A 27,889-nucleotide genomic window follows, 5' to 3' on the forward strand; every position below is an offset into this window, starting at 1 on the left:
TTATGTAAAGTTTTGGTTTCCGGGATGTACAGCTGGTGTAGGTTCTAAAGATCCTGGAGGGCCTAGAAAATTTGAGGAACCTGGTACACATCCGACGAGTCAAAAGAGTGCGAGAGGCTGAGGAGTTTGACGAGTGTAATTACTTGTCACGAGCCACGAGAGAATATGAAGACATGGACGCTAGAAAATTAGAACGATCTAAGAGCATGAGGAGTCTGAAGGACCTGGAGAACCTGAAATATGCGAAAAATCTAAAGAAAATACAAACAGTCTGACGAAACTAAGAATAGAAGAATGAAGAAATAAAAAAAGAGCGAAGTATTAAGGATCTAAGCAACCCGAAGAGCGTAAACGGCTTGATAGGTTTTTGAAAAGAAAATGAAAAATCTGGAAAACATGAAATAATGTGAGAAACTTTCCTGAAGAATGTGAAGGAAGTTTGAAACATCAATTGAAACCGACAGATCCTAAAAAATGAAAGATTTTGGAAAACACAAAAATAAAAAAATTCACCTGCCGTTTTTTTTTGTATTATAAAACTCGCTTCGAGTGTTTGGTAATCTCCCGAAAACCTCTCGAATATCGTGTTTTGCTGCTTGATTATGCTGAAACCCTTGTTCCATAGACACGCTCCCAAAGTGCTCCTGAAATTCGTTTGGAACTTTCTCGGAATTTTCTAAAAAATGTGAATTCATATAAATGATATTCTCCTGATATTTACCTTGGTGTTCTCTGGCTTCTCATCAAACTTTTGAAACCCCCCTTTTCTATTACAATTGTCCTGAAGTCTGGGGGTATGGAGTATTTTTTCGAATATTATCAAATGTTTTTGGGAAAGAGTGGATCTGGGGGGTATGGAATACCCCCAAGTAGCAGCTTGTGCCCCTAGCAAAGTAAAATTGGGAAATATTTTGCTCTTATCATTTTCATTGTCGTGTTTGGTAAGTAATCCCATTTTTGTCTGCTGGGGGGTATTCTATTCCCCTCAGGCCCCCCCCCCCCAGTATTAATATTTTTTATTAACGGTGGTGGAATCTTTTTTTCCTGAAGAGTATTTCATAACTCACAGGATCATGGTTCTAAGTGCTGACACAATACGTTTTTGAGAAAAAGCGAGGTACCGGAGGGTCTGGGGAGGTATGGAATACCCCCAGCTAGCAGATTCTGCCCTTAGCAAAGGCAAATTCGATAATATTTTGTTCCTATCACATTCATTGGCGTTTTTGGGAAGGAGTAATCGCATCTTCGTCTACTGGGGGGTATTCCAGTACCCCCCCCCCCCAACTCAGCCCTTGGCAAAGTAAAATTCCTTGTAAATTACACCTATCACTTTCACAGTGGTCTTTGGGATTATAGGTGATCGCATTTTTGTCCTCTGGGGGAGACTTAGATTCCTTCGAAATTCTTTGAAGTTCATTTGCATCACATCTCCAGGGACCCTTTCCAAAAAATTTCGAAGGATTTGAAGGTTCCAAAAAAAATCCGAAGAACTTGTAGAACCTTAAGGAAATAAAGGACACGAGAAACCTGAGGGAAAGATCTGAGGCAATTCTGGAATATCTGAAAAATCCGAAGAATATGAAGGCGCCGAGAAATCTGAAGAGTCTAAAGGCCTAAAGGACCTGAAGGAAATGAAGGATCAATAGAATTTAACAGACAAAAAGGAATTTAATAATCTTCATGACTCTGGAGTAGGTTAGAAAAGGGAGGAAGTGATGGAGTCCGACGAAACGAAAGAAGCCGATGAAACTGAGGCATTCGAAGAACTAAAATTTCTTGTAAAATTCAAAGAATCCGTGGGATGTGAAGTAGGTACTTTAAAAATTCGGAGAGTGGTTGCGTGGTAGTCTCCCTCAAAATTTTGCAACCACTTAGGCGGAACTCAAAATTCCTTGGTTCGACTATGTCTTCTAAGTGTAACCAGAGAGTTTAGTAGCATCTAGTGTCTTAAAAATCTATAATTTATCTAGGTAGGTTCTCGAATATTTCTTGAATTATTGTTGAGCTGAGACACGTTCTCTATCTATGGAGATCTTAAAATTAGAAGACTCTTGGGGGACTATTTGAGGCTCTTGGAGGATTTTTAAGAGGTTCTAAAATTCTTTGGAGGCCCATAGAGGATTTTAAAGCATCTTCAATCCGGTAACTGTTAAAAACTATTCAGGACTTTTAGAAATCAGGTCTAAAAGATTTTAAAATGTGTTTGGAGACTTATGGAGGTTCCAATGGATTTTCACAAATACTATAAGACTTTGGGAGGCTTATATAGATCCTTGGCGTTTTTAACACCTCTTAGAAACTCTGTTAACTAAGACTTAAAATCGATTTGATTTAAAAAGAGTCCCTGCGATCATATGATCTGTAATTATCTAACTTAATTTTGTAGATGTTTCCCTTTCTCTCCATCTAAGTCTTGAATTCTAGAGATTTTAGGCGCCAGAAACGTTAGAAGCTCTACACTTTATTTGATCTTCAGACTGTAAAGCTCTAGAAGGCTATATTCTCTAGAAATATAAGAGATTCTAAATAAGTTCAGTCTATGAACTTGATTGTCGAGCTTCAAGTCCCTGGTCTTTTTACTTTCCGGTTTAATGTTCGTCCCTCGAAATTATTTTCTAGATTAATTGCAATTCTTCTGAAACCTTTATTAAAAGATTCAAAATCACTTCAAAACCTCTTTAAAATCTATTTAAAATCTTTTCAAATCTCTTCAAAATCTATTAAAAAGCTCTTGAAAATCTCTTCAAAATCTCTTGTAAATCTCATCAAGATCTCTTCAAAACCTCTTCAAAATCTCTTCAAAGTCTCTTTAAAATCTCTTCAAAAGCTCTCCAAAATCTCTAAAAAGCTCTTGAAAATTGCTTGTAAACCTCTTCAAAATCTCTTGTAAATCTCTTCAAGATCTATTTAAAATCCTGGTCAAAATCTCTTCAAAACCTCTTTAAAATCTTTTCAAATCTCTTCAAAATCTATTAAAAAGCTCTTGAAAATCTCTTCAAAACCTCTTGTAAATCTTATCAAGATCTCTTCAAAGTCTCTCTAAAATATTTTCAAAAGCTCTCAAAAATCTCTTTAAAATCTTTGAAAAAGCTCTTGAAAATCTCTTGTAAATCTCTTCGTTTCAGTACACGTTAATTCTATTGAAATTTCCAGTAAAGCACCACGAGAGCACTGAGGGTAATAGGTAGAGGCATATCGAAGTTTTCTATTGAAAATCTCTTAAGAATCTCTTCAAAAAGTCTTCAAAATAAGTCTTTTCATAATCGCTTCAAAATCTCTTAAAAAGCTCCTTAATTTCTCTTCAAAATCTCTTGCAAATCTCTTCAAGATCTCTTTAAAATCTCTTCAAAATCTCTTCAAGATCTGTTCCAAGTTTCTTTTCAAATCTTTCCAAAAGCTCTTCAAAATTTGTTCAAAATCTGTTTTAAATCTATTCAAGATCTCTTTAAAATCTATTGTAAATCTCTTCAAAGTCTCTTTAAAATCTCTTCTCTTAAGAAGTACCTACTGCAGCGCATATTGTAGCACCTGGGGGTCTGGGGGGTATGGAATACCCCCCAGTACACGTTAGTTCTATTGAAATTTCCAGTAAAGCACCACGAGAGCATCTGAGGGTAATAGGTAGAGGGATATCGAGGTTTTCTTTTGAAAATCTCTTAAGAATCTCTTCTAAAATCTTCAAAATAAATCTCTTCAAAATCTCTTGTAAATCTCTTCAAGATCTCTTCAAAGTTTCTTTAAAATCTTTTCAAAAGCTGTTCAAAATCTGTTGTAAATCTCTTCAAGATCTCTTTAAAATCCCCGTCAAAATCTTTTTAAAACTTCTTTAAAATCTATTTAAAATCTTTTCAAATCTCTTCAAAATCAATTAAAAAGCTCTTGAAAATCTCTTCAAAACCTCTTGTAAATCTTATCAAGATCTCTTTAAAACCTCTTCAAGATCTCTTCAAAGTCTCTCTAAAATCTTTTCAAAAGTTCTCCAAAATCTCTTTAAAATCTTTTAAAAAGCTCTTGAAAATCTCTTGTAAATCTACACGTTAATTCTATTGAAATTTCCAGTAAAGCACCACGAGAGCACTGAGGGTAATAGGTAGAGGCATATCGAAGTTTTCTTTTGAAAATCTCTTAAGAATCTCTTCAAAAAGTCTTCAAAATAAGTCTTTTCATAATCGCTTCAAAATCGCTTCAAAATCTCTTCAAAATCTCTTAAAGAGCTCCTCAATTTCTCTTCAAAATCTCTTGCAAATCTCTTCAAGATCTCTTTAAAATCTCTTGAAAATCTATTGTAAATCTCTTCAAAGTCTCTTTAAAACTCTTCAAAATTTGTTCAAAACTATTTTAAATCTATTCAAGAAAATCTCTTGAAAATCTATTGTAAATCTCTCAAAGTCTCTTTAAAATCTCTTCTCTTAAGAAGTACCTACTGCAGCGCATATGTAGCACCGGGGGGTATGGAATACCCCCAGTACACGTTAATTCTATTGAAATTTCCAGTAAAGCACCACGAGAGCACTGAGGGTAATAGGTAGAGGCATATCGAAGTTTTCTTTTGAAAATCTCTTAAGAATCTCTTCAAAAAGTCTTCAAAATAAGTCTTTTCATAATCGCTTCAAAATCGCTTCAAAATCTCTTCAAAATCTCTTAAAGAGCTCCTCAATTTCTCTTCAAAATCTCTTGCAAATCTCTTCAAGATCTCTTTAAAATCTCTTGAAAATCTATTGTAAATCTCTTCAAAGTCTCTTTAAAATCTCTTCTCTTAAGAAGTACCTACTGCAGCGCATATGTAGCACCGGGGGGTCTGGGGGGTATGGAATACCCCCCAGTACACGATAGTTCTATTGGAATTTCCAGTAAAGCACCACGAGAGCATCTGGGGGTAATAGGTAGAGGCATATCGAAGTTTTCTTTTGAAAATCTCTTAAGAATCTCTTCTAAAATCTTCAAAATAAATCTCTTCAAAATCGCTTCAAAATCTCTGTAAGACCTCTTCAAAATCTCTTCAAAAGCTCCTCAATTTCTCTTCAAAGTTTCTTTAAAATCTTTCCAAAAGCTCTTCAACATTTGTTCAAAATCTCTTGTAAATCTATTCAAGACCTCTTTAAAATCTCTTCAAAATCTATTGTAAATCTCTTCAAAGTCTCTTTAAAATCTCTTCTCTTAAGAAGTACCTACTGCAGCGCATATTGTAGCACCTGGGGGTCTGGGGGGTATGGAATACCCCCCAGTACACGTTAGTTCTATTGAAATTTCCAGTAAAGCACCACGAGAGCATCTGAGGGTAATATGTAGAGGGATATCGAGGTTTTCTTTTGAAAATCTCTTAAGAATCTCTTCTAAAATCTTCAAAATAAATCTCTTCAAAATCTCTTGTAAATCTCTTCAAGATCTCTTCAAAGTTTCTTTAAAATCTTTTCAAAAGCTGTTCAAAATCTGTTGTAAATCTCTTCAAGATCTCTTTAAAATCCCCGTCAAAATCTCTTCAAAACTTCTTTAAAATCTATTTAAAATCTCTTCAAAATCTCTTCAAAATCTCTGCAAAATTTGTTCAAAATCTCTTGTAAATCTCTTTAAGATATCTTCAAAATCTCTTCAAAAGCTTTTTTAAAATCTCTTAAAAAGCTCTTGAAAATCTCTTCAAGATCTCTTCAAAACCTCCTCAAGATCTCTTCGAAATCTCTTCAAAATCGAAGTTTTCCTTGATTGGGGTTTATATGGGGGGGGGGATTAAACCTCCCGGTAGCATTTTCTTCCACAGAACGTTCATGATCGTTGTTGTGTCAAAATGATCATACCCTCTTCTCCTAAGAAGTACTGCAGGGAATATGCGGCTGGAGTTTCTGATCGGATGCCTCATTGGCACCAAATCCGAGGAGGATCCTTCCTGCAGAAGAACGTCTTCCATAGGCTCGTTCTGAAACCAGGATTTTGCCTCTGGAGGCGCTTCAAAATGGTGGCCGTGTCATTCTGGAACCCATATAACAGCCTGCCACCCCAGGGCCTAATAAGAGGGATGGTCCTCTGCAACACGTCCAAAGTCCACAAGTCCTCGCATTCGGTCACAAGGACTTTGCAGCTGAAACCTGCCAGCCGAGGAAAGCCCCCCCCCCCCCCCCCATTATAGAATTGTGGTGAGAATCTTTGTACTGTGTTACGGGATCGCTAGAGACTCCTGTGCATTGGACCCAATCCATCTTGTACTGTCTCTATTTAGAGTGGCAGGATGCTCTGGAGTCTTTTGAGAATCTAAGAGCGTTTGTAGAGTTTTGCTCTTTCAAGGAAAGTAGTACATACAAAATCCCATTACTATAATCCGATTTAAATAAATGACGTCTTTGCACTTTTTCCTCACTTCAAACGGTAATTATCCGCCGCGGAATTTAATCTCCGACCATGCGATCTCCACAAATTTCTCATAAACAATTTTTTTCGAGTGCAATTAAACAATGCGTGTTTGTTTTCAGATCACCCAGCTCAAGATCGACAATAATCCCTTCGCGAAAGGTTTCCGGGATACCGGCGCGGGAAAACGGGAGAAGAAGTAAGTATACTAATTTGCCGAAAATTACAACCCCCGCCCCCTTGCGTTTATTACAGTGCGATAAACAAAGCGACGCGTTTTTTTAACCGCCGATTCTTCTTTTTTCGAGTTAAAGGGCGGAAATTGCGACCGTGTAAGCTTTTAATTTTAAATGTACTCGCGTCGGCCCCCCCTCGTTCATCACTTCGCTCGTGTTGTGTGTTCGTAACAATTTTCGGCTTTGCATTTTTATAACGTTTAAAGAGTAAAATATGCAGGTCGACGGACGACTTTCGCTCCTATCGCGTCGTGCGAAATTGCGAGAAAGGAACCCGCACAAAATAAAAGATCACGTTTTGCGGGAGGGTGACAATGCGGCCGCGAACGGGTAGTATCAAATTAAGGTTGGCATTTCGTTTGGAAGGTCAAAAACGAAAAGGGGTCGCAGATTAGGGGTCTTCTTTTAATTTGCATTTACAGTAAGTGATATACATACATTAGGGCCTTTGGGTAAATTATGGCCTAATTGCGTAAGATCAACAGTGCCAAAAACTGTCTATTTTTAAGGGAAAATAGACCAGAGGATCATCTCGAGGGGGAATTATTGATGAGACAATTAAAAGTTTTCCGCGTCCCTTTAGTTTTATTATTTCGTTTAATCCGAGCTAGTTTTATTCGATGATCTATAAAAAGTTTGGAAAAATACTTTTAATGGCCGGATACGTGTAAGCTGGCGTCGTTTTAATTCCGATTTGATGTTAGTTTGCCTTTTCCACAACTCTCGAACGAGTTTTCAGCGAATCGTTTCCAAACTACAACATTAAGGGTGGATTTATTAAGTCCCACACCATTCAACAAATAGAAAGGAGCTGAGATCTCGCCCTATATACAGACAAAACGCCCGAAGAAGGAAAAATTTCAAAAATAAGACAAACGGAAAGTGGGGAGAAAAGGAAAAGGAAAATAGGAGAGAATTAAAAAAGGAAAGACAAAGGAAACCCGAAAGATGAAACAAAAAAGGAGATAAGATACACCTCACAGTAAGGAAAGGAAGATAAAATGACAAAAGGACATGAACAAAGACAGAAACAGAATAGAATGACAAGAGGATTAAAAAAAGAAGAATCGGGAGGAGTGGCAAATGCGGAAGAGGCGGAATTTCACAAGACGATAGTCCTGTGTGGTTGTCAGGATTTCTAAGAAGAGAAAGAAGAGAAGTGACAAACCGACGACAGCGTGCATAAAGCGAAAATCAAAAAAGAAAAACCGAACAAGAGTAGAATAAAGAAGATATAGGGAAGAGTGACAAGAGCGAGACGAAAGGAAACCACGAACGGAATGAAGACAAAGAAAATGAAAATTGCGAAGAATTTGAGATAAAGAAACGAATAATCGGCGAGAAGGGAAGAACAAGAAAAGTAAAGATAGTGAAAAATCAGCCTCAACGGTAAAAAAAAGAAGAAGGAGAAGGACAAGAACTGGGAGGAGCGGAAAGAAGAGGAAGAATGTGAAAAAAAGAAGCAAATGACAAAATCAGGATGACTGATGAAATTACGAAAAAAACAGAAAAGAACAAGAACAGGCAGCAGAGAGGGAAGAAACGGGAAAATACAAATGAGCGAAACGAGGCGAAAGCGAACAAAAAACAGGGGCGAAATTGTACGAAAACAATAGAAGGAGTTGGGCGAGAAGATTAGGAATAACTGGAGGAGCGGGAAAATTGCAGGGAAAGGGAGAAAAGCGAGAAGGGGCACAAATGAAAAGAATGGGAAGCGCAAGACGTTCCGAAAGAACGAGAAGGACGACAAAAACAAGAAGATCGAGAAGGGAAAAAAGCGGGAAGTGTGAGAAAAACTGAAAAAGTGTAATAGAACGAGAAAAATTGGGAAGAACGGATATACAAGGAATAAAGTGAGGAAAAAACGAACCAGAAGCGAAGAAGACATTAAAACACTAAGAGCGGGAGGAATGGGAGAACTGAAAGACAGAGAAAAACGGGTAGAGTGGGAAAAAGAGGGAAGAAACATGATAATGGCAAGAAGAGCTAGAGGAACGAGAACTGGAACAAAGAGAAAAATGACAAGGGTGGAAAAAATGTCGTGATAAGTGGGATACGAAAGCAAGGGGTTAACAAGGTGAAAAATACGGACGGGAAGAAAGTAGAGAACCAAAGAATGAGAAGAAGGGTGCGTGGGAAGAGGGAAAAAGCGCGAAAAAAATCGCCAAATGTGAGAATGAGGAAAAGAAAAAATAAGTGGGAATAAAAGAGAAGAATAAAAGGGAAGGGCGATAAGTGAATGAAATTAAGTGAATGGCAGGAGAACTGAATGATGTGCGTGGGGAGTGGGAACAGCAACGATTAAGATACCTAGAGGAATGGAGGAAAAGGAAAGGGTGTGGCGCGAAATGTGAAGAACGACAAGCGTGGGAAAAACGAGAAAAAAACGAATGAAAGAAACAGGAGGACTGTAATAAAAGGGATAGCGGCAAGAGAAAAAAAGAAAAATGCGAAGAAAAAAACGAGAACGGTGGGGAAGATAGTAACGGTAAAAATTACGAAAATAAGACAAAAGGAAAGTAAAGTGGGGAGAAAAGGAAAAGGAAAATATGCGAGAAAATTAAAAAGAGTATGGCGAAAGTTGGAAACTGGGAAACGCGAAAGATGGAAGAAAATAGTAGAACCTCACAGTAAAAAAAGGGGCACGAACAGAGATAGAAAAAGAATAGAATGGCAAGAAAGTGCAGGAGAAAAGATTAAAGAAAGAAGAAACAGGAAAATGGCCTCAATAGATCTCAATCGCGAAAGAAGTAAAGGAAGGAGGAGTAGGGAAAGATTTTCTTTCGGAAGATTGAGAAGGAAGAGAAAAGAGAGCAACAATTGAAAGAGTCACAACAGCGACAAATATACCAGGCTAAACGGTAATAAAAGAAGCGGGAAGAAGAGGAAGAAAGTGAAGAAAAGAAGAAAATTACAAAGAACAAGAAGAGCTAACAGAGAGGGAAGAAACGGGAAAATCCATATGAGCGAAATAAAGGATGAAAAGAGAGAAAAGCAAAGGGAAAACAGGGGAGACACAATACGAAAAGAATGGGAGGAGTAGGGCAAGAGGATTAGAAATAACGGAAGGAGAGACAAAAATACGAAAAACTGAAAAAGCGAGGAAAATGAAAAGCGATAAGCGTCAGAAGAGTCAAATAATACGAAGAATAAGAGAAGGAGGTAAAGATGAGAGGAGCGACAAACGTCTAAATCCTCGAGGAAGGACGGGAGTGGAGGATAGGCGCCGGAAGTGAAAAGTGCCAAATGTGAAGTAAAACACGCGCAGAAAGAGTGAGAAGGGTGGGAAGTGCGATAAGATCCGCAAAGGCGAGAAAAACGTAATGAAAGGAAAGAATGTCAATCAGAAAGGGGATAACAAGGGCGAGAAGTAAAGGAAACAGAAGGGGAGTAGGGAAAGATGTTCTTTTGGAAGATGCAGAAGAAAGATAAAACAGCAACAATTGAAAGAGTCACAAGAGTGGGAAATGTTGAAGAAGAGGTTAAGGTATAGGGAAGAGTGACAAGAACGACAAGGACTACATGTGCGAGAAGAGAGAGACGAAAGGAAACAACGAACAGAAAAAAGAAAGAGAAAATGAAAATTGCGAAAAGTGTGAGATAAACGAAATGAAACAGAAAAAACAAAAAGATAATAAGTATGGACAAAAATAGGAACAGAGGAGGAGAGGGAAGAAACGACAAGCATGAGAAAAGCAAAAGAAACAAGAGAAGAACAAAAAAACAGGATAAAAATACAAAGAACATCGACAACAAAAGAAAGGACGCTAGTGAAGAGGAGAGAACGTGAAGCATAGACGTGGAGGGCCACAACAGCGACAAATTTACCAAACCAGCCTAATCGGTAATAAAAGGGGCGGGAAGAAGAGGAAGAATGTGAAGAAAAGTGCAAACAACAAGAAGCTAACAGAGATGGAGGAAATAGGAAAATCCATATGAGCGAAATAAATGGAAAAAATGTCAATTGTCAGGAGGATGCAAAGAGCTGGACGAGAAGAGATAGGAAAAGCAACGGTAAGACAAAAGCGAAGGGAAAACAGGGGAGACACGATACGAAAAGAATGGGAGGAGTAAGGCAAGAAGATGAGAAATAACGGGAGGAGCGACAAAAATACGAAAAACCTGAAAAAGCGAGGAAAAAGAAAAGCGATAAGGGTCAAAAGAGCCAAATAATGCGAAGAGTAAGAGAAGGAAGTAAAGATGAAAAGAGCGACAAACGTCTAAATCCTAAAAAATAAGAGGGTAAGGATAGATAATGAGAAATACGGGAAGCGCAAGAAGATAAGAAAGAGCGAGCAAAGCGACAAAAATAAGATCGAGAAGAAAGAAAATGAGGCATGAAAAAATCTGGGAAAATGCCAGAGAGCGTGAAAAATAGTGAAGGACGGAAAGACACGGAGCGAAATGAAGAAAGAACGAACCAGAAGAAAGGAAAGAACGAGGAGAGTAGGAACACTAAAACATGAACAGAAAAAATGTAGAAGATGAGAAAAGTAAGGAAAGCAAAAAGAGTGAACAGAGCGGGAGGAAACAGGAAAAAACGGAAGAAATGGAGGAAAGCAACAACATGAAAATGACGAAAAAAAACATCGTGACAAGCGAAAAATCAGAGGGAACAAGAAACGAGATAAGTGCGAGAACAACGAGAAGAGTGAGGGAGCGAAAGAGAATGGAAGAGCAAGAAAAACAAAGAAGTGACGAAGAATTCGATGAACGAGGTCAACACAAACAGAGAAAGAAAGAAATGAAGGTTCGCAAAAGAACTGATAAGATCCGGCATACGGCAAAGCAATAAAAATAGAAAAGCAAGAACGCGGAGAAGAGAGAATGGGAAAAACGAGAAGAAGGATTGTCTCAACTGCAAAGAAAAGTATAAGAATTGAGGGAAAGTCCAAGACGGGCAAAAACCGTGACAAAAACAACAAAAACCAGAGAGAGCGAAGAAAAAGAAGAAGGAAATGAGGAGAAAGAACTACGAGGTTGAGAAACGCAGAGATTGCAAGGAAAGAGGAAGAAATTGGAAGAAGTATAACGGCAAACTAAGTGAAAATTGCGAAAATACTGCGTTACACAAAGTAAGGGGGAACAACAAAAATATTGGAGGGTACCAATGTCAAGGAGGACATGAGAGATGAAAGAAAGAGGTTAACAAAGCGCAAAATACGAATGGAAAGTAAGCAGAGGATGAAAAAGGCGAGAAGAACATAAACGGTGATTAGAGCGTGAGTAATGAAAGAAAGACTGAATCATCATTTCCAAAAGAACAACAAACTTTCTACCAAAGGTAACGTTTGGCCCTCATAGACAAACAGAAAAAGCGACAATAAGAGACAGAATGGGGAGAAGAAAAAGAACATGAACAGCGAGAAAACGGAAAGCTGGAAGGGATAGAAGAATAAGAACAACGAATTGCGAGAAGGGTAGAAATAACGACAACGGCGAAGAAAGATCGGAAAGAGAGAGAAGTTGGAAGAGCTAGAAAAACAAAACAACAAGATCGAGAAGAGGTAGAAGGACCGAAGAACCTGGAGAAATGAAGAAAAGTGACAAATATGAGATGGGCGAGAAGCGCTAGATGAACAAGAACAACGAGAACAGTCAAAAGGAAGAAAAGAGAACTAAGGACGGAAAGAACGGAAAACTTGAAAATGCCTGCATGGCAATAGGTAAGAGGAATGCAGGAGGCACTAAAAGAACGGGAATAGAGAAAAGGTAGAAAAAAGATAGAGAACAAGAAGAGGCGGAAAGGCGAGAGAAACGTGAAGATCAACAATAATCGAGAATAACAAAAGGACCGTATACCGGTTGCAAGAGCAATAAGAATGACAAGTCAAGGAATAGGTACACGAGTGAGATAGCGAAAAGAGCAAGAAGGGCGTAAGTAAAGAGAAAAACTGAAATAGTAGGAAAAGTAATAAAAATGAAAAATAGAAGGGTCGGAGGAAGGTGACAAGTGGAAAAGATGGAATATCCACCAAAGGGAAATTGGGAAGATTTAACCATCTCCATCGTAATATATACTGAGGGGGTACCCCCGGACCCTCCGGTGCTACGCTGTTCCCTACAAAACGTTTACTGCAAATAGACATCTTGACAAAATAAAGAGATAATTGAGAGGGGACAAAGAAAACGGATAACGAAAAGAACGAAAAAACGAAGAAAGTTGGAAGAAGAATAAGAACAACGTGTAATGCGATAAGGATAGGAAAAATGACAAAGGAGAAGAGCGATTGAGCGAAACAAAAAAGGGCAGAAGATCCAGAATGAACATAGTGAAAAATGATGTCAAAATGGAGAAGAGTGGAAAAGAAGCTAAATACATCATGGAAAATTGAACCAAACGCGAGTGCAATGGAGGAGGGGAAGGGGGGAGGCAAAGGAAGTTACGATTCCAAATTAAACCATAAGATCAAACAGGGGAGATAAATAGGCAAACAGAATATAAACATGAAACGATGGGAACGAAATGGTAAGCATAAAAAGAATAACATTGGAGGGGGGGGGGGGATATAGTATGCTATCTAGGCGAGTTCGGCATAAGCCAATTGTTTAAAGTGTATTTTCTTCGTTTTCCAGGCAAGCGATGTTAGCAGCGAGGCACGGCTCGGATTCCGACAAGATCTCCCATCCTTTACCTGCGCGAATGTCGGCCGATAGTAGCACCGTGTCAAAAACGGAAGAGTCAGAGCTCGACGTGGTGGGCACGTCGGAGAGTCCAAGACCTTCACTGCATACGTCGATGACGCCGGTTTCGGCGTCGATGAACCATTCAAGTAGGTCTTTTGCACGAACTCCTCTGGTCGAGATACTAATTTGAGTTTTTTTTCTAAGTAGGTCAAGATGACGATGTTATACGAAGGCGTCTGCACGACGATTCCGGTTCGGAGTCGAGCTGCTCGGAATCGCCGGCGAGTACGGCGTTTCGGCCGAGGACGTCGTCGCCGAAGAACACGCCGGGGCCTTCGAACCCGTCGGGCGAGTATCCATCGCCGAACATCAGCGTGGGTCCCCCCATACATCCGCCACCTCACTTGTTGCCTTACCTCTACCCACCCGGACTGTACCCGGGCGCGGGCGGCCCTCACTTCGGACCACCCCTGGGTCTCTTCGCGAGCGCTCACAGTCCAAGTATGAACCCCAGCCTTCTGTTCAACGCACAGCTCGCGCTCGCCGCTCAGCATCCCGCGCTATTCTCCCACTACACCAACCTGGCGCACCCGGCGGCGACGAGCCACCACCTGTCGCCCACGTCACCGATACACAACCACCTCAAGGGCGGTCACCGGTTCGCCCCGTACACGTTACCGAACTCCTCGGGCGGCGTGAACAGCTCGCCGCTCGGCAGCGCGTTCGAGACGGTAACGCCGAGCTCGCACACGAGAAGCCTGAGCAACTCGCCTTCGGGCAAACCTCGCCAGAGTTCGCTATCGCCGCCCCTGAGACCGAACACCTCCTCGCCCAAAACGGACGTACCGAACTCGCCGAGCGACCTCAAAAGCATAGAGAAGATGGTGAACGGTCTCGACGTCAAACAAAGCGAGGACGCGGACAAATAGTGAGTGATTGTTGCCATAACGTAAAATGCTTGAGACACTGACGCGAAACGGCACCGTTAACCCTACGCCACTGGACGCCCGCGGTCAAAGGCTCGTGATTTTCTTTTAAAACCCTTTTTTTCTGCTCCGTGGAAAAAATCATTTCTAAATTTACTTCTAGTGAGGCTACAAATCACTGCGGGCGCACGTAGCGTTAACCGTTGCATGCGCGTGCGCTGTTGCAATATTTAGTTGTTAATAATGTATAGCTCTATGGTGCTCAATAGTTTTAGTTGATATTCCAGACGAACAATGCATTCCTATCTGCCAAACTGGCAGCACTGTTTTCTGCTGTAGTGAATGTTCCTTTGTTAAACAAGTACTGTACATACCGCCTCCATACACACAAGAAAAACTTTAGGTACTAAGACTGTACATATATAGCGCTTTATTTCCTATGTAAATTGTAAATAGGTAATGTCGTCATGTAATTAGGGGGAAAATCAATATAATTTATATCTGCCAAAGATCACCAGACGTTTCTGGAGCCACAAAAGCGATCGATGTATATAAGAAACAAAAAAAAAACTAAAGAAATTGCAATATTTCTCAAGCTTCTGTTTCGTGCCGACAGAGGGAGGTAATCAAAATTATTGTAACCTACACAGTTCAATCGATAACGCACTGTATTTATTATTTTCTCGATACTGGTACCTAAACTTGTATTTAAGTAGAGAATGTAAACGTGTCGTGTGTGTGTAATGTAAAATAATTTTATGAATTAAACATTGATAATATAATAAACAATGTCTTTTATTTTGAAAAAAAAACGGAGGGTACCAAATTGGGTGTCGCTGGGAGCGAGGAGACTCCATTACCCCTGGGTGACAGGTAACAAAAAATTTCACAACACTTCTGGAACCATTATCCCACAAGGCCTTCCCACCCTGACCTTGAAAAAGGTTCCTAAAATCATTCCCATGACCCTTTTGAGGTTTTTCAATGATATTTTAAAGATCCCTACTTACATTCAAAGACCTAAAGACACTTCTAGACAAAAGCTTTAAAGAATTTTTAGACAATTTCAAATTTTTAAGGCTTAGGTTTTTGTGTGACATTTCACGCCGCTTAAAATCAATTAAGACTCTCCAGGGACCCTAAGGTTCTGGTGACTTTGAAGGTTTTATTATTCTTCAACATTGTTTCGCTTAATGAACTCCAAAAACCTTTACGGGCTTTTCAGTGTTCTCATGGACGGCGTTCTAATGCATATTTTCAAGGCTCCGGAAGTCAAGACGGTTTAGAGCTTTTTTTAGTAATTTAAAAATTTGCGACCTTTGAGAGTGAATACTGTCCGAAGCCCTAAAAATAACCATTCCAAAGGGACCTCTACAATTAAACCTCCAATGTGAAAATTATCTAAAATATTATTCAAAGCCATTTTTCAAAAGGCCGTAAATTTCCTAAGGTTCGAAATTATTCCAAAAAATTTGTTACTTCTGAATCGCAAAGGCTCGTTTTCACCACTATTTGTTCCCTCAAAGTCTCTGACGGACCCTTCAAGAATCCTAAAATGCTGCTGGAAGCGTTTAAAAAGCTTTAAATTTGGTTCTGTACCTTTTATTGTCCGCCAAAAGCGAACTTTAAAATTCCTTTATTGCTTCCTTTTAAGATCCGAAAATCCTTTAAATATCTTCAATTACTGAAACCTTATCAGGCCTTATTGAAAACCCTTCAAGGGCTATTTAGAGCTTTCACAAACTTTAAAATTCATTTAAGGCCCTAAAGTTATCAAAAGCGGGTAACCAAACATTGCTTAGAACCCACCAACCATTATTTGTGACCTTCAGGACTCTAATAAACCTTTCATGTTTCTGATGATGCTGCATGAAGCGTTAAAAGCCTTTACATTTGGTTCACTTCCTTTCATGTCCCTCAAAAATTAAAGTTTTCAAGCAAAGGATCTCGGAAGGGTCCCAAAATCTGTAGTGCTCTGGCAAGCTATCTCGAGCCTTCTTCGAGCTTTCAGGGTGTTTACAGAATTCAGAATTTCCAAAATTCGTTTAAGGCCCTAAGTTATTTGTTACACGTAACCCGATCATTGCTTTAGAACTACACCAGAACCTTTAATTGTGACCTTTAATGACTCTTGCGAACCTTTCAAGGTCCGAAAGCCTTTATTTGGTTCTATTTCTTTAGGTTCCCCAAAATCCTTCCGAATTCTTATAACTTCCTACTTGGTAAGACCCAGAATTTCGTTATTTCCCTTGAAGTTCAAGGAGCCTGGCAAAATCCTTAAATACTTTCAAAAAAGCCTTGAAAGCTTTCACTGAAAGGTCCTTTACAAAGCTCAAATCGGTTCAGGACCTAGAAACCCACCAAAGGGTCCCCAATAATCCATTCGTGCTTTCAGAAATTCCATCAATCCTTTTCATATGTAAAAAAAAATTGGCCAAAACCAAGCGAAGATGCAAAAAGAAACAATGAAGGGGTCGTGGTAAATGGAGACGGTGGAGCAGTAAAAAAACGAAAAGGAGAAACGCCATTTTAAAAAAAGTTTTACAGTAGAAACAAAAAGGTAAGGTAAGAGAAGCAAATTTCTTATAAAGAAAATCATGTTCAGGGTCCAGATTTCAAATAGGCATTAGGATTTCAAAATTCAGATCTTTGATTTTGAACTTAAGACCAAAATGGAATTTCCACCCAATAAACAGTAACACGTTTTCAGCCTAGCGATCAAATCTGGCAGATTATCAAAAATTGCGAATTGACACCAATCATTAATATTATTGATGACGGAAAGGCGACGGGCGTCTCGTAGCTCTATCAGATTTGCCCAGTTTGCCAATAAATATTTGCCGCAACAAAGCCAAGGGACGGATACTTTAAGAAAATTGTCCGGTAATAACACCATAAATTACCCCTAACGTAGTTGACGAGTTCGCCTATGATCTATCGGTGACTTCCTGCGATGCGTAATTGCGTCAAGTAATAACATTTAGACAATGTAATAAATTTTTAAAGCGAAAAGTCGTGGAGATCGACGACGCTTAACTGCGAAGGGATGAGCTCATCTTTAATCTCCTTGGGTTTGTATTAAAATGGTTTATGAATTAATTTCATCGTTTCCTTAGATTAAACTCGTACTCAGCATTTTGGCAATATTTTTTGAGGCCAAATATTCATATTCTAAAACTCAGAATTTAAGGTTACGGCAGCTTGCAAGGTCTAGAATTTTGGAATCGACGCGATGATGATTCCGAATTTAGGGCATGAGATAGGAGATCAGAGCATTCACAATCCGGAATTCACCTTATAGGATGCACGATACGATTCAACATATCAGGAGTCAAGAATCTAGTTAGCCAACTGTTGCAGTTTATGGGATTCTTAGAGGCGAAAATGTTTTTCAGGCCGATTTCAAACAATTAATTTTTTCGACCCAAAAATATAGGCAAGTGTATAGCTTTTGCATCGGACCACTCAATAAAAAATTTCGCGAAAAATACTTTTTCTTGCACTTGCTTTTCTGAGCCCGAAAAAAAAAATTGTCTCAGGATCGACCGAAATAAAATTTTCTTATAGAATTGCCCTGTAGAATCCATTAATTTCAAAGAGTTTGAAGATTGGACTACCAGTTTCAAAAGTTACAGCCCTTTGATTTTTTTTTCGAAATTGGTTTCTAGTCTATACACTTTTGATTGAGAAGTCCTAATCGAAAAAAAGTACGAATTGTTTTGGTTTTCTACGCCCCAAATTAATAGAAAGAGTTTTCCCCAAGAAATTTTGGTGTTGTAGTCGATTTTTTGGAAAAAAAGGAAGGTAATTACACTGCCTTTTTTTGAGTCTCGAAAAAAAAAAATTTGCTCTCAGAAATCGACCGGGAAAAAAAATTTTTCTTTATAGAATGTGCCCTGTAGAATCCATAATTTCAAACAGTTTTTGAAGATTGGGCTACCAGTTTCAAAAGTTACAGCGCTTTTTGAATTTTCTTTCGGAATTTTGGTTCTAGTCTATAACTTTTGATGAAAAGTCAATCGAAAAAGTACGAATTGTTTTGGATTCGTTACGTCCCAAATTAATAAGGAAGGTTTTTTTCCCGAGAAATATTGGTGTAGTCGATTTTGCAAAAAAGAAGGTAAAATACACTGCCTTTTTTTGAGGGCTTCGGAAAAAAAAATTGTTCTCAGATCGGACCGGGAAAAAAATTTTCTTATTAGGAATGTGCCCTGTAGAATCCATAATTTCAAAACAGTTTGAGATTGGGCTACCAGTTTTCAAAGTTACAGCGCTTGAATTTTTCTTTTCGAATTTGGTTTCTAGTCTATAAACTTTTGATGAGAAGTCTATCGAAAAAGTACGAATTGTTTTGGATTCTTACGCCCCAAATTTAAAGAAAGAGTTTTTCCCCAAGAAATTTTTGGTGTAGTCGATTTTTTGGAAAAAAAGGAAGGTAATTACACTGCCTTTTTTTGAGGCTCGAAAAAAAAATTGTCTCAGATCGACCGGGAAAAAAAATTTTCTAAGCCTATAAGATAGTGCCCTGTTAGAACTACAAAATTTCAAACAGTTCCAAGATTGGGCTACTAGTTCAAAAGTTACAGCCCTTTGAATTTTTTTTCGAAATTGGTTTCTAGTCTATAACTTTTGATTGAGAAGTCTAATCGAAAAAGTACGAATTGTTTTGGATTCTACGCCCCAAAATTAATAAGAAAGAGTGTTTTCCCGAGAAATTTTGGTGTAGTCGATTTTTGGAAAAAAGGAAGGTAAATACACCGCCTTTTTTGCGGCTCGAGAAAAAAATTGTCTCAGATCGACCGGGAAAAAAGTATTTCTTATAGAATGTGCCCTGTAGAATCCATAATTTCAAACAGAAGATTGGGCTACCAGTTCAAAAGTTACAGCCCTTTGAATTTTTTTTCGAAATTGGTTTCCAGTCTATAACTTTTCATTGAGAAGTCTGATCGAAAAAGTACGAATTGTTTTGGATTCTACGCCCCAAAATTAATAAGAAAGAGTTTTTCCCCGAGAAATTTTGGAGTAGTCGATTTTTGGTAAAAAAGGAAGATTCCTTGCCTTTTTGAGGCCGAAAAAAAAAAATTGAGATCGAGCGGGAAAATACATTTTCTTATTGAATTTATCTCCTTTTTTCTCACTAACTCTTGTTGTTCTTATCGCTCATCTCGCTTTTACCATTTTCTCTTATCTGCGAACTTGTTTCCCCACTTTTTGCACATATTGTTTCAGGAGAATATAATTTGCGAGGAAGTGTTTTAGCTTCTAATACGCAAAGCATGAGCTATCATATTCTTGGAAAATTTCTTTGTATATCAGGATTACATAATGGGGAAAGGGGCCTCTTTATATCACCAAGAGATATATTTTATCACATTAATCTTAAACTTTACAAACTTTGTATCAAGAGAGTATAGTGTGCGAGGAGGTGGTTCAACTAGTAGGTAGTACAAGTAGCTCAGCTAATAAACTATTCAGGGGAACATGGTAGACGAAGACATTTTTTCCACCACCAAGATAAATAAATCAAAACTTTATTCAGACTTAAACTAAAATATCGTGGGGCAACTGATCAAAATTCAGAAACCACGTTGTCGATCATAGCTTTCTTCAACCTCCTTGACACTACAATGCCAAAATAAGCGCACTCGTGTAGTTGACACAACTTACTCTTGCAACGTCATCCTCCGTAGTTGCGCCAATGACACGTACCGCTGAAATTTCCCTTCTAAAGCGTGCAGTATTTCCGCACTGGAGACTGAGGTCATCCCCAGATCAGCCAGAGGTGTGTACATCCCAACCCCTTCCCGTCGTACACCTAAAACCCCAGCTCGTTTAGTTGCCAATCGAAAACACAGTCACCTAGCATTTCGCATATATCGGAGACGAGATCGACACCAACGGACTTCTCGGCGAGCTTCCCGGCGACAACAAAGCTCGACACTATCGCCTCGGGTTGCGTTAGAAGTGAGTCGAGCACCTCAAGGCACGAGGAGATTGCCTGCAGTCGAACTCCAGCAATTTCCGCGTCCGCATCCCAATCGGCCATCATTCCCACCTCTTGAATCGGTCCCCACTGCACAGCGAGCCCGCTGAACCCGTCCCGCCGCCGATTCTCGCAGATGCGTTCCATTGCCGAATTCGCCATGCCGTAATTGGTCTGGCCCAGGTTGCCCTTACCGCAGGAAATCGAGGAGAAGGTTACGAAGGACCTAAATCGTAAAAATAGAGGTGGAACGGCATCTCGGGTACAACCTCAATTGTGGACATAAACGCCGGCTGACTTTGTCCAAGTTTGAGGTTATGAGCGCCTTTGGGAGCATCACCAGGCTGAACGTTTCCGGGGTCTGCTTGTCGAAGAGAGCGTTGCGAAGCACTCCCGATAGGTTGAAGATGGCGTCGAGCTCGCCCTGGCGCAAGGCATCGGCGAGAAGAGCCTCGCAATTTGCCATCGAGCTAAGGTCCGCTGTCTTCACGTTCACGGAGGCTTCACTTTCAATCCAACCCCTGGAAGGTTAAGAGGGTGGAACAGTTTTGCGTCGGTTTCCTCACCTACTGCAACTTGTAGCTTTGGTATGAGGTAAGGTGCCCTCCTCTGGAGACGACTATTAGGTTCCTAGCGCCGCGAGCTACAAGCCAGTCTATCAGCTCGAGGCCAAACCCTCCAAGACCTCCCACTATGATGTATACACGACGAGGGTGGCAAAAATATCTACAGAAGAGTGCAAAAATTAAGGCGTTTGAGTGAGTGAGCTGCTCACTTTCGCATGGCTTTGTATGTGCGCCGTGGTTTGCCTTCCTCTTGCATCCTGACCACCGTTTTCCCCGCGTTTTTACTTCGTGAAATTTCGCTTAGTGCCTCAACGACTCCATCACTTCCACAAACCACCTTGGGAAGAGGTTTGATGTACCCATGACGAATTCCGCAATCCACCAGGTGCTTGAGCCGCTTCCACGAGCATTTTTGCAGATTGTCCAGGTGAACTCCACGAACCGTTCGGTTGCTGCAAACGTCAAAACGAAGCGCAGCGTTCGTCAGGGAATCGTGCTTGCCAATTGCCAGGTATTGGCCACCTTTAGCCAAGCAAGTAGGAGGGGTTCGGGGTGCATCGTCCGTTAGTATGAGGTCAACGCCTCTTCCGCGTGTCTCCCTCATGATGACCTCGTCATTGGCGCAATCTCTTGTAAGGTGAAGGTGCGTTGCTGAAAGTTCCGTGCCCATGTTTGACTTTGCTCTCGCGTTACTCACCTGGAATCGAAGGGTGCAGCATCTTCACGGTTTTCCATTGTTGCGTGGACCCGACGACCGCGAAAATGTCACACTTGTAAAACCGCGCAATGTTTATGGTCGCAAGCACCAGGTCATCCACAGCGCGCACCAAGACGCTCTGCCCCCGCCTGATCCTCGCCACCTGTTTCAATGGGCGAAGCTGGACTGTGATTGCAAGTTAACGCCTTACCTCAATAAGTCCCCAGACCACGTTGCTATAAGCAAAAGGTACGGTTGCCGCGTCCTCCATCGACCACTCCCTTGGAAACTCCCACAGTGCAAACTCATCGGCTACCGCTAAATTAGAAAGTCCACCATCCTGCACCAACCCCATAACTCGTCTGCCACTTGAGAACTAGTCAGTATCTAAACTCTCCAGATCAACCTACGTACCTCGCGTCCTTACCAGCGATTTCGATCCCGGCGCAGTAGTTTTCGGTAAACCTCCGCGTCGACGGGTTCGTGGTGAACGTCCCGGAAGCTTCGACCGCGTCCTTGGTGTTTAACGCACAGCTGTAAACGTGGACCAACCCCTGGGGGATCGATCCGCTGAGAGGACCCTCAATCCACCTGACCTTCGTCGTGTCTCCCCTGATGAATCTGCCCACGACGTGCTCGCAGTTTTGCGTCTCCAACCCGAGAGGTAGGTGACGATAGGTCCCCCACTCGCCGTCTCTCATCACGTTGATCAGTAAGCCCTTGCGCAGCTGATTCGCGTGGGCACCTTCGTCGAACGCGACGTCCATTAGGCAGCACGTGAGCAGCTTGCGGCTCACCTCCAACACCAAACAGTTAACCAACCCTACGAGTCCGCTGGTCGCGTCTCCGTCGGATACCAGCAGAACGTTTTGCGCGCGCGCCACGGCCCGCTTCACCTCATCTAACCACGTCATCGAGAAATCTACGCGAACCACCAGCGGGGAGACCTTGACGCATTTGCGAAGAAGAACCAACTCCTCCGCATCGGTTTGGTAGACCGATACAAGGTCTTCAGGTGACCACTTCGTGAACGTTCCGATGGGTTCGCGTGACAGTACGAACCCACCCTCTGGTAGCCTGGCGAAAATGGCCGAGAGGATCTGGAAGTACAACTTGAGCGTTTAGCGTAGTCGACGGGGTGGTTTACCGTCGGTCTTGTAAGCGCATCGGAAACGATCACCAGGTCGTTGTCATTGGACAGGTCGGAGATCGATCGCCGTTCCACGCTGAAATGGTCATGGTCGAGGGGCATTTCTGAAAATACTCTGAGACGACCTAGAGCTCTTGGCTCGTCCAATAGAGCCTCGTGGATTAAAGTCGACAGCAGCGGCTGGGGATGTCCTTCAATTACCTCAGTCGCCGTTATGGATCTTTCCTGGGTGTTTTCCAAGACGAGCTGGGTGTTAACTCTCATGGCAACTTCCAGTGAGAGCTTGCCTATGAGAGGAACAAAGCGGTATGCTTGCAAGGTAGGTGGAGGTTTCTTCCTTAGACCAACGGGAGTTGTACGTAGCGATTTCAGGTCGACCCCTGGTGATCTATAAAAAAACGTGTTAATGCAGGAGTTTGTGTTCCAATTTTTTCTCATGAAAATGGCGTGGGAAGGATCCGCAAAAGCAAAGGAAAAATAAAAATGAAGAGGTCCAAACTCTGAAAGGTGCTCATTCCCTGTCAAGGAAGAGTCAGACCAGCACAGACAAAGAAAATAAACATAAATCGAAGATTCTAGGGATTTTGATCCAGTGGATCAGGAGATTGGAGACTGTGGACTCTTTCCATATATGGGAGACAATGGATCCATTTGAGATTTTCGATCCATTAACGAAGCTTTGTCGTTTTTGGGCATTTTAAAGACTATGGATCATTTAAGGACTGCGAAAGCCCCTTTTCGTTTACTGGGGGGTATTGGAATACCCCAGGCCCCCGGTGCCCCAGAAAACACAACACCGTGGGTTCTGGGGGGTATGGAAGACTCCCAGCTGTGTGCATTTTCAATAAATTGGGGATTGCAGCCGTTTGGAAATTTTGGAACCTTTGAAAACCTTGGCCGCTTGGAAGACTGCCCTTTGGAGATTCTTTGGAGCACCAGGGACTCTATAGTACTTTGAAGAATTTGAAAACTGGAAACTATGCAGACTGCGGATTCTTTGAAGAGTATTATACTGTATCGTGTATCGTATCGTGTATCGTATCGTGTATCGTATCGTGTATCGTATCGTGTATCGTATCGTGTATCGTATCGTGTATCGTATCGTGTATCGTATCGTGTATCGTATCGTGTGTCGTATCGTGTATCGTATCGTGTATCGTATCGTGTATCGTATCGTGTATCGTATCGTGTATCGTATCGTGATCGTATCGTGTATCGTATCGTGTATCGTATCGTGTATCGTATCGTGTATCGTATCGTATCGTATCGTATCGTGTATCGTATCGTGTATCGTATCGTATCGTGGTATCGTATCGTGTATCGTATCGTGTATCGTATCGTGTACCAGCTTAAGTGGTCACCCCCCCCCCACACACAAATGAACACAAAATTTTAGAGAAGCTTGGCACACATACCTGATAAAGTTGCAATTGTGAGCCGACAAGGCGCGCACCGAGTCCTTCTTCTGGTCCTTCAACCGGATCAAGTGACGTGGAGCGTCCACCGTTAGATACCCGAGGTAGGTTGGCACTCGCAGCACGGACACCTTCTCCTTCACGCACATGATGTGGAAGATTCCGTCCAAGTACGTCATCCAATTTCCGTTCCACTTAACCATTGAGTCGGATCCATCGTAACTGATCCTCTCCAATCCGCGAAACTCCCCCCTAAAAGTTCATCTAAGAATCGGTCGCGCAAAGAGTCGCCTTACTTGTATTGGTAACCGACGAGTTTGAGCGACTTATACACGTCGGCCTCCTTCAGGACCTTGCCGGTGGTGGTGGCTATCGGCGAGTCGTCGATGGTCTCGCGTGCCAAAGCAGAACGTACGATACCCGTAACCAGGACGTTTTCCCCGTGGAACACCTCAAACTTCTTCGACACCTTGCAGATCTGCACCGTCAGCTGGATGGACTGAAATCGGTTCGTGGAAAGAACCAACTTCTTGAGAAACCTGACGTTTTCGAACACGACCTTGCCTTCCTCGAGCAGCAGGTCGGAGTGCTCGAGGTGCGTCCTCCAAACGATGGAAAGGTAGAGCGTCGCCGGAATCAGAAGTTGACCTGCAGATCTGGAGTGTGATCTGAGAGAGTTCGGACGCGTTTCTTACCGTCGACCACGTGACCTGAGAGAAGCTCATCGTCGCCGAGCGAGACCTTGAAGACCTTCGCCCAGTACTGCAGGTTGACCTTAAAGTCGTGGTAGTGGTACGATTCCTCATGGTTCCACTTAATCGACGGTGAAATTAGGGGCGCCTTCACCGGCCAAGCGGGTGGTGGATAAAGCTGCTCCAGCCGTGGATTGAAGCCGAGTTGGTACAGCCTGCTCAAAAGTACCAGTACCAGTAACTCCCAATTGGGAGAACTTACCTTCCTAATGATACAAGAAAGTTGTTCTGGAGCGGAACGTGTTGTGGCTGTGACTCAACCCCTAGGAGGGTGACCTGGTTTTTGATCGGCAAATCAGTAAGCTCTGTTGGAAGCCGTAACCGTTCCAAAACCGCGATCAGCGCGAGCTGGGAGAGATCTCGCGCCATAGTCATCTCTTCCTCGCCCAGTTCTAGGTTTTGCATCATTTTCTCAAAGACAACCCCCTTACAAATCCTGGAAATGCCCCTACAGTAAATTAAACCATCTGGCACTCTCTACCCGTAGAGATCCTCGCGAAATAGGTCCTTGATCGAGTGAAAAACCTCAACCCACTCCTCCGCCTCACCGCCCGCTAACACACGCAACTGCTTCCGCTTTTCTCGGCAAAATTCAACGGACCTTGCCACGTCTTCCCCGTCTTGGAGCAACAGAAACCCCCGCCAGTGAAATCCTGCAATGTTCTCCCTGCAAAAGGTCTTTTGTCCATTGCCTGCGCGTGACCATAACTCCTACCTGTACGTGCTTTGGAGGAGGGAGAGGTAATTTTCATTGCGGGCGTGAAGGGTGGCGCTTTTGAAGGTCAGCTCGCACGACTCGCGGGTTCGTGCACTGATGCAAATTAGGCGGTGGCCTCCCCTAAATTCGGGAGTGCAAGATTCGGCCCGCTCCAAAATGAGGTGCGCGTTCGTACCCCCAATTCCGTAGTTGTTGATACCTGAAAGGGATTATGCTGATTTTTTCGACCTCAAGGCTCTTAATATCCTTTCAAGGTTCACCCACAAAGTCTCAATGAACTCCAGTTCATGGAAAAAACCTTGAAATACCTTCAAAGGTTTTCCATTCTCCTAAAGTCTCCTCAAGGTTCACCATATTCAGGAGTCTAGAGAAACTCCAGGGTGCCTAAGGTTTTCACACACTCATGATGAAATTTCAAGGTCTTTGCAGATCCTTGGGGATTCTTTAAAAACCTTGAAACCTTAAAACCTTGAACCCTGAACCGTCTACTGGTGACACCTTTTGATGTCTAAGTGTGAAAGCTCGCCCAACGCCCTCAATTCATAAAGAGAAGAGGGGGGGGATCTTACCGACATATTTACTGCGATCCTCCATAACTTCAGTGAGAACGCGGATTTTTCCATCGCACAGCGCCGAAATGTCACTTCTCATTTTGGTAAGTGTCTTATTCGGAAGCAGGCAGTTGTTTTCCATGCCCAGTAAGACCTGCGCGCAAAAATGACGAGACGAACCGACTAAAAAGTGGTTACCTTAATGAGCGAACCCATCCCGGACGCTGCCTCTGAGTGCCCCATGTTTGACTTTACCGACGCGATGTAGAGGGGTGTTCTGGGATCGGCGCAGAAGACGTTGCTCAGCGCGGATATTTCGGGGGGTTCCCCCATCTTGGTACCTAGACGAATTCGCTTAGAAAATGATGGAAACGGGAAACTGGGCACCTGTAGCGTGAGCCTCTACAAAGTTAACGAGTCTGGGGTCAACCCGAGCCTCGGTGTAGGTCTCCTCCAGCAGCTCTTGCTTGACGTTTTCCGACAGTGTTAAAATTCCCTCGGGCTTGTACCCGTCGCAGTTCGTCTTGGTATGCACGACCTTGGCGTAGATCCGCTTGGCGTCCTTCATCTTTTGCAGGAAAATCACGGCGACCGTTTCCGATCTGACGATTCCACCGGCGGAATCGTCAAAGACGTTGCCAATTCCCTCCTTATCCAAAATGCCAACACTGCAAGAAGAGCGAAATTATTCGGCTTTGGATGAGTTCGGAGATCTACTGGAAGAAACCCGAGTGCACCCGGAAGTTCAACAAAAAGCTGGTACCGCCGACGATTGCGTTCTCGCACAGCCCCAGCTTGATCGCGCGGAAAGCGTGCTCCAGGGCGTAGAAGGACGACGAACACGCTGTGTCCACGTTCACCACCGGTCCCTCCAAACCCAAGAAGTAGCTCACCCTCTGCGCGTGCATAGATCTGGTGCCACTGCAAGTCAACGAATGAGAACCTGGAGATGTTGCGCTGCTTCTACCCCGTTATCCCGAAATGTGGACTGGACAAGTCCTGGTAAAGGAGGTACTCCTCGCACTCGTTAAATAGCCCATTCGCCATAAACACGCCAGTAGCGGACCCCCTCAAGCTGTCGGGGTTCGTGCCAGAATCGAGTAACGCCTCCACGGACTTCTCCAGCAACTTCCTGGAACCCGGATCCATCCCGTTCGCCTGATAACGGTGGACGTCTACAAGAAAAACCTAGTACGCGAACGCCACGACGATACCAACCGAAGAAGCCCGCGTCGAAACGGTCCAAGTGGCTTATTCTGCCGATCGTTGGAGGAACCTCGGGAAACATCACCTTCCAGTGTCTGGGCACGGCGTCCAGCATGTACCTCTTCGCGCGAAGGCTCTCGAAGAGCTCCTCGACGTTCTCGCATTTCGGAAAACAGCCAGACATCCCGGTGACGTAAATATCTTCGTCGCGCGACATTGTCTCGTCAATGACTAACGAATTTGGTCAAAAATAATTTGAATACAATCGATTTGCTTAATCAGGCGCATTGTGCGATTCCTATGAAGTGCAGGTCGAGAGATTAACAAACAATACGATGTTGCGTTCTAACATTGTCAATAGGTCCGATTGCGCTCCTACTTTGGCATACACGTCTAGGAGGTTCATGGTCAAAAAAGCAACTGTGCTCCTGATAATTAATTCTACTGTCATTATCTGGCATATCACAGGCACCCAAACGGCGAATTCTCTGCGATCCTGATCCTACGCGCCCGTTTAAGAGTTACGTGTGGTTCCATTTCAAATGACTGGGGGAAAAAGGTCGAAGGTTGTACAGCTGTGGTCCTGTTTCTCCCTTTACTTTACCTCGACTATTACTGTCCATTTTGTGAACGACGCGTGGGGCGTGAATCCAATCGGACATTCACAGAGCACTGCAAAGTAAAATTCTGATGCCCTGATCCCTCGCGCTTCGGAACTCCTCT

General features: G+C 42.3%; 2 protein-coding genes across 2 annotated transcripts in view; one reads left to right on the plus strand and one right to left on the minus strand.

Moving 5' to 3' along the window:
• LOC116161591 (optomotor-blind protein-like) overlaps positions 1–14,907 on the plus strand; it is a 38,818-nt gene extending 23,911 nt beyond the window's left edge. Inside the window, exons 3-5 of the mRNA XM_031474984.1 lie at positions 6,462–6,538; positions 13,152–13,348; positions 13,410–14,907. Of these exons, the coding sequence (XP_031330844.1) occupies positions 6,462–6,538; positions 13,152–13,348; positions 13,410–14,131 (996 nt within the window). The 3' untranslated portion in view covers positions 14,132–14,907. The remainder of the gene's footprint in view (positions 1–6,461; positions 6,539–13,151; positions 13,349–13,409) is intronic.
• Positions 14,908–19,642: 4,735 nt separating this feature from the next.
• On the minus strand, positions 19,643–27,381 carry LOC116161982 (fatty acid synthase-like). Its single transcript, XM_031475490.1, has 22 exons — positions 27,179–27,381; positions 26,928–27,135; positions 26,678–26,881; positions 26,348–26,628; positions 26,159–26,301; positions 25,979–26,114; positions 25,407–25,608; positions 25,173–25,358; positions 24,894–25,127; positions 24,635–24,846; positions 24,236–24,587; positions 23,940–24,191; positions 22,522–22,912; positions 21,789–22,474; positions 21,586–21,742; positions 21,375–21,537; positions 20,887–21,328; positions 20,682–20,837; positions 20,381–20,632; positions 19,988–20,337; positions 19,796–19,943; positions 19,643–19,750 (listed from the first exon to the last, which is right to left on the minus strand). Exons 1-22 carry the CDS (start codon positions 27,348–27,350, stop codon positions 19,705–19,707), a joined length of 5,373 nt encoding a protein of 1,790 aa, XP_031331350.1. The 5' UTR covers positions 27,351–27,381; the 3' UTR covers positions 19,643–19,704.
• Between the last annotated feature and the right edge of the window lie 508 nt (positions 27,382–27,889).

The sequence above is a fragment of the Photinus pyralis genome, unplaced genomic scaffold, assembly GCF_008802855.1.
Source record: "Photinus pyralis isolate 1611_PpyrPB1 unplaced genomic scaffold, Ppyr1.3 Ppyr1.4_LG10, whole genome shotgun sequence".
Lineage (NCBI taxonomy): Eukaryota > Metazoa > Arthropoda > Insecta > Coleoptera > Lampyridae > Photinus > Photinus pyralis.